Consider the following 13,257-nt stretch of genomic DNA (forward strand, 5'->3'; position numbering starts at 1 on the left):
CACGCCGAACTGGTTCCCGACGGATCGGTAGCTGTCCGGCGTGGAGAGCTTCCAGAGGGCGATGGCCACCCGCTTCTGGAGGGGGATGGCGGGCCTCATGCGAGTGTCCCTTCTTTGCAGGGCAGGGGCGAGCCACTCGCAGAGCTCCAGGAAGGTGTCCCTCCTCATCCTAAAGTTCTGGGTCCACTGTCGGTCGTCCCAGCGCTCCAGGACGATGCGGTCCCACCAGTCGCTGCTGGTGTCCAGACGCCAGATGCGGCGGGGCACGCCGGTGCCGGGGCGCCGCCGCGGCTCCTCCACGGCCCCCAGGGCGGCCAGGCGGAGAGGCAGGGGGCTGACGTTCCCCAGGTGGTGCCAGGCAGCCTCGAGCCATTGCTGGCAGGCTTGCAGCAGCAAGTCCAGAACGTGCACCAGAAGGTGCAGGGCGAGCCGTGGCTCCATGTTGCCACCTGCGGCGGCCCCCCCGAAGGGAAGCACCGACACAGACGGGCACAGAGACCGACGCTTTGCTGTCCCTCGGCGAGGTTGGCAAGCAAGCAGGAAAAGCTGAGAACCGGCTGTCCAGGGGGGGTCCCTTTAAGCACGAGCCTCAGATAGCCTCAGACAGCAGCCACACAAAGCAACTGCTGACCTGATGCCCTGCCAGAACCGGTTTCAGCTGCCCTTAAATGCCCCCCTGCGTCCAATCAGTGTGGACGCGCTAGTTCGAACTAGCAAAACGCTAGTTCGAACTAGTTTTTAGTTCTAGATGCGCTAGTTCGAACTAGCTTAGTTCGAATTAACTAATTCGAACTAAGTTAGTTCGAACTAGCGCTGTAGTGTAGACGTACCCCTATGCTTTTAAGTAGGAATAAGAGATCCTCCGGAAAAGGGCTTTATTTCTTGTACTTACACAAGCATTGGCAAAGATACAGTAATGAAGGGCCAACCAGAAGACCATTTTCTAGACCTACTCCAGTGGTATCTAACAGCAGCCATTTGACAAGCATATTTAGGCCCTGATCCTCTGAAGTGTTGAGCACTAACTGTAAGATGCTGAGACCCTAAGAGCTAAGGGCAATGTCTACACTACAAAGTTAATTCGAACCAACAGACGTTAGTTCGAATTAACTTTGATAGGCGCTACACATACAAACCGCTAGTTCGAACTTAATTTGAACTAGCGGAGCGCTTAATTTGAACTAGGTAAACCTCATTCCACGAGGACTAAGCCTAGTTTGAATTAACTAGTTCGAATTAAGGGCTGTGTAGCCACTTAATTCGAACTAGTGGGAGGCTAGCCCTCCCCAGCTTTCCCTGGTGGCCACTCTGGGCACCACCAGGGAAACTCTTCTGCCCCCCTCCTGGCCCCGGAGCCCTTAAAGGGGCACGGTCTGGCTACGGTGCCCGTGCCAGGTGCAAGCCTGCCAGCACCCAGCCAGCAGACCCTGCACCTGGCATGGCTCGAGCCAGCCACCCGCTGCCACCCAGCCCTCCGCCTCTTCCCGGGACCAGGCTGGCGGCTCCCGGGAGCCTGCCCAGGTCTGCAAGAGGCGGGCACCCGCCCGGTCTAGTGCAGACATCGTGGACCTCATCCACGACCTCCGCACTAGGCACAGGAAAGTGGCCGTCTAGCGCAGGATAGCTGTCAGCCTGGCCACCCAGGAGCAGGTTGGCATGAAAATCAAGGTGGTCCAGTGAGACCTCCGACCCTGAGCCCTGAGCTTAGAATGGCCGTACTGGGTCAGACCAAAGGTCCATCTAGCTCAGTAGCCTGTCTGCCGACAGCGGCCAACACTAGGTACCCTGGAGTGGATGGACCGAAGACAATGACCAAGCCATTTGTCTCTTGCCATCCATCTCCAGCTTTCCACAAACAGAGGCCAGGGACACCATTTCTACCCCCTGGCTAATAGCACTCCATGGACCCAACCTCCATGACTTTATCTCACTTCTCTTTAAACTCTGTTCTAGTTGTAGCCTTCACAGCCTCCTGCAGCAAGGAGTTCCACAGGTTGACTATTTGCTTTGTGAAGAAGAACTTTCGCTTATTAGTTTGAAGCCTGCTACCCATTCATTTCATTTGGTGTCCTCTAGTCCTTCTATTATGGGAACTAATGAAGAACTTTTCTTTATGCACCCTCTCCACACCACTCATGCTTTTATAGACCTCTATCATATCCCCCCTCAGTCTCCTCTTTTCTAAGCTGAGAAGTCCCAGTCTCTTTAGCCTCCCTTCATATGGGACCTATTCCAAACCCCTGATCATTTTAGTTGACCTCCCCTCTCCCACCCTCTCTCTTCCCCTCTCCCACCTCCTTTTCCCAGTCTCCCCGAGTTTTGTTCAATAAAGAGAGTTTCTATTTTTGAACACACGTGTCCTTTATTTTGTACATGAGGAAGGGGGGCTAGGGATGGGTAAGTGGAAGGAGGTGAGGGAGGAATGGGGTACGAGCCCCCGATGGGGAGGACTGGGCTGGCTCTGCGGGCTTCTGGGGGTGGAAGCTCTCCTGCAGCCCCCCGATTGACCCCTCCTCCCCGGATGGCATCCTGTGGCGAGTGCAGCCGGGCTGATGGCCGAGTGCTGTGATGTGCCGAGTGTGGGCATTCAGGGCACTCCAAGCCAGGACTGCTTTGCTGTCCCTCATCGAGTTAGACAAGTGAGCAGGGAACCCCTGAGAACTGTCTGTCCGGGGTGGGGGTCGGGACCCTTTAAGCACAGCCCTCGGCTAGGCTGAGACAGCAGCTCCACGCTCTAAGTCCTAATCTGATGCCCTGCCGGCACTGCTTCCGGCCAGCGTTAACTTCGGTTCAGGGTCCACTCAATGTGGACATGCTAGTTCGAATTAGCAAAACGCTAATTCGAACTAGTTTTTAAGTCTAGATGCGCTAATTTGAATTAGCTTAGTTCGAATTAGTGCTGTAGTGTAGACATACCCTCACTGACTTCATGGGTAATTGCTGCCCTTCCCTTCATTCACCATGTGTTCTACAGATTCTAGTTTCTTCAGTGGATGCCATTCATTTGAAAAATATGTTGTGCTACTTAAATGGAACAATTATTAAGACAAACCATACTCTTAATAAAAAAAACAACAACAAATGGTCTGGTAGCACTTTATAGACTAACAAAACATATAGATGGTATCATGAGCTACCATCTATGGCCACGTCTACACTGGCAGCTTCTTCCGGAAGAACATATGTTCTTCCGCAAAAACTTGCTGGCTGTCTACACTGCACGAGTGTTCTTCCAGAAGTAAATTTACAGTATAGCGTTGTAAAACAGGGCTTCTTCTGGAAGAGTTATTCCTCTCCCCATGAGGAATAAGCCCTCTTGTGCAAGAGCTCTTCCAGAAGAGGCCACTGTAGACAGGCAACATGAATTTCTTGCGTAAGAAGCCCCTATGGTTAAAATGGCCATCAGAGCTTTCTTGCAGAAGAGAGCGTCTACACTGGCATGGATGCTCTTGCGCAAAAGCACATGCCAGTGTAGACGCTCTCTTGTGGAAGAGTTCTTGTGCAAGAAGCTGCCAGTGTAGACGTAGCCTACATGTTTTGTTAGTCTATAAAGTGCTACCAGACCATTTGTTGTTTTTCTTTCTGTAACAGACTAACTCAGCTATGCCCTGAAGCTCCTGTACTCTTAATGCACTCCAGTGTTGAGGAAGTTTGTTCTATGCAGTGTTTATAAGTCTTTACACAGAAAACTATCCTACATCAAATAAATAATAATAATTTAATACTAATAACGTACTAATAATATATCAAAATAATTAGTTTTGGGGGAATTTTACAATTGTTGCATTTGGAGCCATAGCAAAATTGCCAAATTCCCCCAGATATTTGCTAGCTGTTAACTACATCTTAGAGAGAGTGGATTGCTGCATTTGATAATGCTGGCAACTTAATTTTAAGAGCCAATTACTTTTATCTGAAAATGAAAGGAGGGTTGTGGGTGGCTTCAATACCTGTGTAATTTGGGTCATACTGTTGGAAAGCTGCAATGAGTTCCGATCTCCGGCAGTAAAGTTTCTCTCGTAATGACTTCAGTGCAGACCATTCAACTACACTCACTCTATGAAGAAAATAATCAGAGAGAACAATTAAAAGATTGAAATTCTCTAGCCCTTCAATTTTTTCCATGTGCAGTATTTCTAACAATCCTCTGTAACAAACAATATCCATTTAGCGATGAAGAGTCCTGTGGCACCTTATAGACTAACTGAAGTGTAGGAGCATAAGCTTTCATGGGCAAAGACCCACTTCGTCACATGCATCTGACGAAGTGGGTCTTTGCTCACGAAAGCTTATGCTCCTACACTTCAGTTAGTCTATAAGGTGCCACAAGACTCTTCGTTGCTTTTGCAGATTCAGACTAACACGGCTACCCCTCTGATAATATCCATTTAGGAGCTGTGCAAAGAACCCTTCCAAAATAATGACATTAAAAGCCAGAAAGAATTGTCTGAGCTTATCTGGTGGCTAGGCAGAATTACACATTTAAGTAATAAGTCCTTTAAATTAGCAAAGATGGCTACAGTGCCATGCGCAGCAGAATTATGCTGACAAAATTCCTGGGCTGATTCACAGCAGTATTACTCCACTGTTATGTCATGGTATTACACCCATATGGAAATAGTGTCATACAATGGTGAATCAGGCCCCAAATATATCCTACATTTGCTGTTTTATATAATTTAAATCCTCGATAATTTTTATAGACCTGCAGATAGCTCTGAAAAAACAAATTAAAGCTGTTGGAACCCTTTTATCTGTTATCACATTAGTTTTTAAATCTGTTTTAAAAACAAGAAAACCCAGTAAAATAAATAACAATGCAAATACAATTAAACCTCTCATGTAACCTCTAATGTGAACAATTCACCTATTCTGGGTTCATGTTGATACACTTTACATGTGTCCATTAGATAGGTCATCCATACTGTACCTCTGGTGAAGAGTCTGTTTGCGTGTGGATTTAGTGACTTGATATTGCACAAAGCGAGGTATTAAATCAGGATTCAGTTTAAGATAAGCACCACGATTGCTGCCATCTTCATAGTAGTTAGAGGCAGAAAAAATAGTGATAACCTGATTATAAAAGACGGATAAAATCAATGGGATTGAGTAAAGCTGCCCCATTTGGGGACTGAAGTTTAAAACTGGTTTTAGTGAGACCGGTTACAAAATTAAATAAATCAAGTGTAAAACCATAATAATATATAAGCCTGCAATGGCCACTCAGCTAAACAAAATGTCAGCTCTAATATTACCTATTTGATTTATTCCCTGAAGACTTCAGTTTATAAAACAAATAGCACTTAGCTACTTCTTGCAACACAAGCAACATTTCATTTGGGCTCTAAATCATGGTTTTGAATCTCCTTCCCTTCTATTTATCTATCCAGGTCAGGGGTAGGGAGAGGTGGAGAGAGAAATAAAAAAGAAGGAAACTATTAAGAGGAGTTGAAGGAACATGTATACATTGATACATATAAAACAGTTGGTCCTCCTGACCTTTCCCATACAGGGAAATCCACTTCTCATGTAGCAACAACAAAAGGAGGAGAGAATGGTCATGACCCTCACGTTGCAAACCCATGTAATAATGTATGTGATTTATAATAATGAACTACAGCATAGCTACAAAAAGTTTATTGGAATTTTAAACATAAGCAACAGGAATGATGAAGAGACATCTTCCCTATCAATGCCCAGTACTAGAATTTATCCAGGGTAAGATTTCAGGCATAAAAATGTAGCTCTGATTGTTTTCCTACCTTCAGTGGTGCTCTAAATAGCTTTTGTGCTGACAAATTTTCAGTATGCAAACAAAAGTTTCAGGAGCACTTGCAGGAAGTTCTACAATGTTTCTATTACAAAGTGCTGGTCCTCACATTCAGTAGACCTTTAAGTGAGCTGATTTTCTGTGACACAAAGACACACTTTAAAAAAATGCACCTTTCTAAGGGGAGGCTAGTCTGACTTGGAGGTTTTTAGTGATTTCAAAGTACAGATGGCTATTGCACCATTCTTGCAGTCATTAACAAATCTCTCTTCCCTTTCTCCCAAAGGTGAGGGTAGTTTTGCCTAAGAAAGAACTTCTTGAATCAACCTCATATGAGTGGTGAATATTCCCACTACCTGTTTTATAGAACTTATCCTTTTTCACCACTCAACTTAGTTGCTAAGTTTGAGCTTGTGACGTTCACAGCAAAATTTTACTTTAAATTATAATGAGGATCTTACCTTCCCATCATGACTGATCTCATAACCTTCTTGTTTACACTCATGAGACCTGATCAGCATCTTCAGATTATACCGTTTAAGAAGCCTGGCAGTAACGTCGGGCCCAAAATAGCAACCACCTCCTCGAACTTTGTTTGGTGTGCAGCCATTTTGGTTTTTTGGATCACTCCAAAGAATATCAACCACCTTTGAATAGCAAACCAATGCATATGATTACTGACAACTAGTACAACACATGCTACAACCTCAGACATTATTTAGAAATGCCAGCCATTTCAGGGGCCCCAAGCACAATAAGATACAACTAAGCACCAATATAATCTTCTCAATTTTTCTTTCTTTCCTTAAACTAGTTGTGACGGAGCGCAAACGCCTCGCCACTGGACAGCTTTAAACACCGACAGTGCGGCTGGGATGGGGGCAGAGAGGATGTCCCTCCAGAAGATGGAAGGAGAGCCGGAGGCGACGGGGGACGTACCCGACCGGCAGGATGAAGAGCCGGCGGGTCCACCTGTGGGGGGGAGCAGCTCGACCCCCAGGCCGGGAGAGGAGCAGCCCGCGGCTGGGCGACGGGCTGAGGTGGCACCCCCAGGGGAAGCAGATGGCGTCCCGACTGGAGATGCTGGAGAACCAGGTACCACAGTTGGAGAGAGAGGGAGGGATAGGAAGGAACCCAAGTTGGCTCGTCCCACGGGGCTGGAGACTTGTGGAGCGGAATCCCACTCCAGCCTTAAAGGGTCAGTGTTCGCCGCCCCCCTAGGGCACTGGGTTGGGGCCAGGAGGTGAGGGTGGGCCCGGGTCCCCCTACCCTCTCCCTTTCCCCCGCCTGCGCACAAAGGGACAACAGAAAGGGGCGAAGTGACATTGCAGGGCTGCGGTGAGAGTGGCAGCCCATCCAGGACACTGGGAGGGACCGTCAAACCAGAGGGGCGCGTCCCCTAGAGGGCCCCATGCACAGAGTCCTGCTAGGCAGGGGCAGCGCATCAAAGGGTTGGTGAAATAACCCGCACACCCCAGGGACCGGGTGGTGTTGGGAGGGGAAGCTGGACCCTCCCCGTGTCCCTTCCACCTACCTGCCCGGGGGGCGGGGGGAGCAAGAGGAAAAGGGAGGCGGGACCACGGGGGGAGGGGGAGCAAGAGGAAAAGGGAGGCGGGACCAAGGGGGGATAGGTAGACCCCAGCTGTGCGCCGCCTGACACTAGTACATTCCTTTTACTTAGAAAACATTTCTTTTCATTTGCATTTACAGGGGTGCTGGAACAATTTTTATAGAATGGGTACTGAGAGCTTTTGAACCAAACTGGAAACCCTGCATATAATGGAAACCACTTCAAACCAGGGGGTGCCACAGCACCCCCATGCCCTGAATTCCAGCACTTATGTGCCTTTACTACAAATAAGCCATCTGAGCTTTTAAATTTAATCACTAGGTAGATTTTACACTGAATTTTCAAACAATTACAGAAATAGCTTGTCAAGAGAGAACAAAATTTTTGTTTTCTGCTGTCTCTGGAAGACTCACATGTCAAAAGAATGGTCCAATTTCCACACTAGAGTTTTATCAGTCTTAACTGTATTAGCTTAGGGACCTGCCTTTTTAAGTCACAAGGTTTCCTAATGTTAGAAGAGAGTTGCTTGTGGAGAAATCAATATAATCATCCATTCCTGCTTACGAGGGCTGACCAAAGAGAAACTTAGAAAATACACACCTGCTTTTACAATTCTATTTTCAGATTATATGTGGATCATAGTGTTGTCACAATTCATTACATTATTATACACTGAGGGCTTAATCTTGTTCTTTGGTAAACGAGGCAAAAGCAGAGGGAAGATGACAAAAGAAATTTCTTACCCCTGAACAAAAAGCAAGCCCTGAACATGCAACCCCAAATAACTGGGATTTGTTCGGTATGTCAGTGTCCAGCTTTCCAATTCTGCTCCTGTGTGCATTGTACTCACAAAATAGGTGCAATTTTTGACAGAGGACTGTGAAATTATAGTCTATTTAAACTAAAGTACCTTTTGTTCTATCAGATCCTACCATACAAGGACACTCAACTGCATCAAATACAGGTTGAACCTCTCTAGTCCGGCATCTTCTGGACCTGACTGTTGCCGAACCAGAGAATTTGCCAAACCATGAGATGTCAATATTGTGTAGCAGCATTACCGACACTCCACTGCTTACTAGGCTCTAGAAGACATTTAGGGATAAATTAGAGCTAAACAGCAGCACAGAACACTGAGAGCCAAGTCTGGTGGCTATAAACAAATTTTAAGTGACTGCAGGAAACTTGGCCACGTCCATGAAAAGTGGACATGTGGCTAACTAAAATCATGCCAAACCATGGATGTTGCCAGACCAGAGAGTACTAGATTAGAGAGGTTCAACCTGTACTACTAAAACGGACTGAAATGTTTGCACACAAAGGACATATTACAATACACAAAATATTTTAGTAGAATAAAGTGTCTTTAAATGAATCTGAATGACCAAAGGCAAAAGTAGATCCAATCATAATGATTTTGCTTTCTTGACTACCCAGAATGTCTGAAGTTGAAAGTTTTTTCTATTCATCTTGAAATCAAAACAACCTATTTACGCAAAATAAATTCTATTTATATATACAGATAGGTTTCTTAGAGAAGTGTGTATTTGATTTCACATACTTGTTTCCATTCCTTTGCTGTCAGTTCTAGATGCACCCTTGGCGTACAAACTCTGTGTGCTAGATACTGTTTCTCTTGGAGTGGACCAGAGTTGACACCATCATGAAGTAGCCACTTGTGCTCCCCAACATCCAACAGCTCACTGGTATATTGTCTTCTATCGCTAGATGAAGATGATGGTCTGGGCATTCTTCTGTCAGCAATATCCTGCTTAGAAGGGCATCTCTTGACTCTTGTTACAGGAGAATACTCTACAAAGTCACTTCTTTCCAGGTCATAATTTCTCTCTGTGCTTGATTTTGGTGGTCTCAGCACAGACTTCATCTAAAAGACAGACTCGTGATGCTTGTATAATCCAAAAAAGCCAAAGATGCTCCACATTTCATCATATGCTCCATATTCTCAGCTATAACTGTTTTAAGGCCATAGTAACTCATCACAAACTAGATTCAAATGCTGAGCTTTAGCTTTTTTACCAAATACGATGCTTGACCTCAGGGTAGATACTTTGGTACATAATTCCACTGGAAGTTAGATACCCATGTTGAAAAATCTGTTCCTTTATTGATAATACTCAGGATGAAACAATGTTTACTGGGAAACATGGACCTGATTCACCACTCTTTATGCTAGCATTACTCTGGTGTAACTTAGTTGAAATCAGTGGAATAACACCAGGATAAAACTACAACACAGCAGTGAATCAGACACAAGGTCCTTAAATAACCCTAAGTTTTTAGAATTGGCCTTAGGGCTAGCGCTCTGCTGGAACTGCGCTGGATGGCTATAGCAATTCATTTCAAAACAAATCTTTTCTGGAAAGGCCCAGGCTGCTCCTTGCATTCTCTTTTGAAATCCACTTGCACTAGCTCATTTTTAGCCAAAAAAGTATGTGTTTTACACAATTTATTAAAGAAAAATAAAATTGATTCTATTATAATTTTCTTCCACAGAATCTTACATATCTGAGCAGAAGCTGTCTTTCCCCACTGTCTTGACCAACATCCAAAGAGCTCTTATCTACCGAAGGCACTGATTCAAAAATATGAGCTGTCCCCAGTGGAGACTGTTTAGCATGCAAAAAAATAGCAGCTAGATATCAGTAACAGCAAACTGTGCCAGGGACCAGTTTGCAACACCACAAATGCCAGAGCATAGCCTGGATTCCAGCCCACAAATGCCTGACTCTTACTGAAGTCTTTCAATACTCTCCCATGGAGGTGATTTCTACATGTCAATTATGTGTTGCATAGAAGCAGCATTAATATGCGCAAATAACAGACTTGGTGTTAGTAACTTCCACTGTTTACAGCGGGAGTTGCACCTGTTTAATCTCATAGCTGAATTTGACCTCTTGTCTTCTGAACTCGTTTCAGTTATGAAAAGGGGCAGTGTGGCTGCCTATGGGCTTGATCCTGAAACAGGATCCAAATAGGGAGATCCTTGACTTCTGTGGGATTTCATATCAGTATAAAGTAACTCCACGCAGGCTAAGGAGTTCTGCTGGCACAGATCAGAGTGTAGAGCTCAGGGTCCAGTGCACAATTATCACTACAGGAAATCTGAACTTGATTGAAAAGGAAGAAATTCACATTCTAGATGGATTTCATAGTTCTCCTGAAACTTCTGTGAGGTGCTAAAATAAGGTAATGTACCCAGCGGGTCAGAGCCTCGGGTGGTGCACCAGCACAGTAGTGAGTCAGACACGGATCTCAATGGACCTACATTCATTAATGCCAGCTGAAGATTTGGCTCAAAATGTCCACTGGCACCATTCACTACCACAAATGTTTCCCTTCCTTCCTTACACCAAGTCTGTGCTTTGTCTGGTATATGTGGACATTAATGCAGCTTCTATGGATCACTGCCTCTATTTTGCTTGTATTATCTTTAGGTAATATCTCCTGTCTTCTCTAAATCTATAAAATGCTAAGACAACTTTACCTTAATATTTTTGCTTATAAACTGCTTTCAGAGATCACAAACAGAATAAAGGTAACACCATAAAAGTGCAGTCTCTTACCTTATTTCTCTTAAATAAATTCAGGAAATCCAAATCTGTAGTGTCGGAAATACCTCCATGTACGATTAGTACTTTGCTGTCAATTACAGTGGCCAGGGGAAGCCAGCTATAAACATCTTGCAGAAGATTTACAATTTTTTTGCCATGGGACTGTAAAATGATTATTTTATTAGATATCATTCTTTAAAGCCTTTGGTGCTAATCACAATAAGCAAATAATGTGGAAGATTCTTTTGAGTTCATTGTTTTGCTCAGACTTCAATAATCTCTCGGAATAATTCAGTGCATTGGTTTAACTGAGGAATATAGCATGAATATATACATTCCAAAATTTAACTTCAGGACCCTGGATTCTACCTTGATCATTTCTTTGTTTTTTCAGTTTATTTTTTCCAATGTTTACTGTTTGACTTTATAAACTTTTCCTATTTCACCTCATACATCTCTTTGATATAAATAAAACTGGCAGTCCAAATTCTAATCTCACAGTTATATCTGGAGAAATCCAAAATAATTCTGTTGATCTTGATGGAGGTACTCTGTATTTACCCTATATTCCTGAGACCAAACCTTCTTGTTGATACACACATAAGTTTGCACATGTTGGAAGCAAATAAAGGGGGAGAGAAGGTATCTTACCCGATACTTATTCATAACTTCTTTTGTGAAGCCATATCTGAAAAACAAAGACAATGTCACAAACTGACTTTCTGAGTGATCACTTTTTACTATCACCCTGAAAGAGTTTCTTTGATTCATGTTGTGAAACATTAAATCTACCATTATCGCTTGCGCAAACACTGCAATTCTTTAACAAATAATTACAAAAAAGAGAACTACAGTCACTCCCAGAAATTCTCCATTCCCTCTTTTCCTCTTCCGTTTTCCATAACACGCCCAGACATTTTCCTGATTTAATAGTGTACAAATGGCTTTTCTCTACTCTCTGATTCGTTAAGCTTACGATGAGTTTTGACCATTATATAATGTTAATGGACCCAGAACAACAGCAACTGGTGGGCTCTTGGCCATTAACAAAAGAGAAACTTCTTGCAATTCTTTTGCCTTATGAATTTTCAAAGGAACCAAAGTGACTACAGAGCACGAGTTCCAGTAAAGTCAGTGAGAAATCATTTATGTTCTTCCCAAAAGCTTACCAACCATGTCCATGCTTCACAAAGAGCAAGATTCCGATCTGCCATTGGTTTTATACTATTGTGACTCCATTGATTTCAGGGGGATGAAAGTCCTGCTTTCTATCAGTGCAAGGGACTTACCCAGAGTCCCATCTCTCTGCCTTCAAATTTGCCAGTATGTGATACAACCACTCAAAATATGTCACAAATGACTATAATGTGAAACATCTCCGTTGTATTGCACATCGCACAATAACTGATTGATCTATGTTTTTTCCACTTTAAACCCCATTTTAAGAATATTGTCTCACTGCACTAATTAAACAAACATGTTTTAAAAAATATCTTCAACCACAAGGATCCTTTCACATAGACATCACCATGGTTTGAATTCTGAACTTCAGCTCTCCTGCATAGCACTCTACCACTTCAGCTAATAATATATCCTCTGTGTAAAAATCATGAGAGGGGGAGACAACCCATCCCTTACTATTTGGTCAAGCAAGTCTTTGCTAGGCAGCAGGCAATGCTGGGGATCACGATGGTTGGATTCTCTTCCTGTGTCTGGGAAAACAGTGTTGTCCAGCGGTGAGAGACCGGAGGTTACAATCAGGATAGCTAACAACACTGCTTTGGCACATGTTTTCCGAGACGCAATGTGGCTGAATGGACATTTGGGTCAGCCACAGCCTCAGTTTTTCTTGAGATCACCTTGGGTAGCCTTTCAATTCACTTATTTGTACAGTGAAGGAGGGTGATGCCAGCCTGTCTCCTAAGGTGTGGAAGGACTCCTCGATCAATAAATGCTGACACGCAGCAGTAAATAGAAATGGGATTTGCTCCTGGTCCCCTGGCTCCAGAGGCATAGCCTGATTGGTATATTTGGGGGGAGGAAGGGAGAAGTGCACCCATGCACATTCATGCACTCATACGTGCACACTGAAGCTAGCTCCCTTGGTTCACTGGTTCTCCCCACCCCTGCTTTCAGGAGTACCTGGGGCTGCCGGTGCTGGGTGGGATACGATGCCATAATGGGGATGCCCCTGCGGCTGCTAGTGACCACTCCAGCACGGCTGCTGCAGTGATGTCACTGCTCTGGGGCTGCTGGGGTTGCCTCCCAGCTGGGGCTGCAGATGCCCAGGAAATGCAACATGCTGGGCTCCTGCTTCCACTTGCCCATTCTCGTATCCCCTTCTC

At 44.5% G+C, this 13,257-nt stretch overlaps 1 protein-coding gene across 1 annotated transcript in view; it reads right to left on the minus strand.

The window, feature by feature from the left end:
* PPEF1 (protein phosphatase with EF-hand domain 1) overlaps positions 1 to 13,257 on the minus strand; it is a 60,621-nt gene that overhangs the window by 8,394 nt on the left and 38,970 nt on the right. Inside the window, exons 8-13 of the mRNA XM_089774963.1 lie at positions 11,564 to 11,600; positions 10,925 to 11,074; positions 8,902 to 9,225; positions 6,232 to 6,417; positions 4,931 to 5,073; positions 3,951 to 4,057 (exon numbers count right to left, since the gene is read on the minus strand). Of these exons, the coding sequence (XP_089631089.1) occupies positions 3,951 to 4,057; positions 4,931 to 5,073; positions 6,232 to 6,417; positions 8,902 to 9,225; positions 10,925 to 11,074; positions 11,564 to 11,600 (947 nt within the window). The remainder of the gene's footprint in view (positions 1 to 3,950; positions 4,058 to 4,930; positions 5,074 to 6,231; positions 6,418 to 8,901; positions 9,226 to 10,924; positions 11,075 to 11,563; positions 11,601 to 13,257) is intronic.

Source organism: Pelodiscus sinensis, chromosome 1 (assembly GCF_052426305.1).
Source record: "Pelodiscus sinensis isolate ZL-2025 chromosome 1, ASM5242630v1, whole genome shotgun sequence".
Classification (NCBI taxonomy): Eukaryota; Metazoa; Chordata; order Testudines; family Trionychidae; genus Pelodiscus; species Pelodiscus sinensis.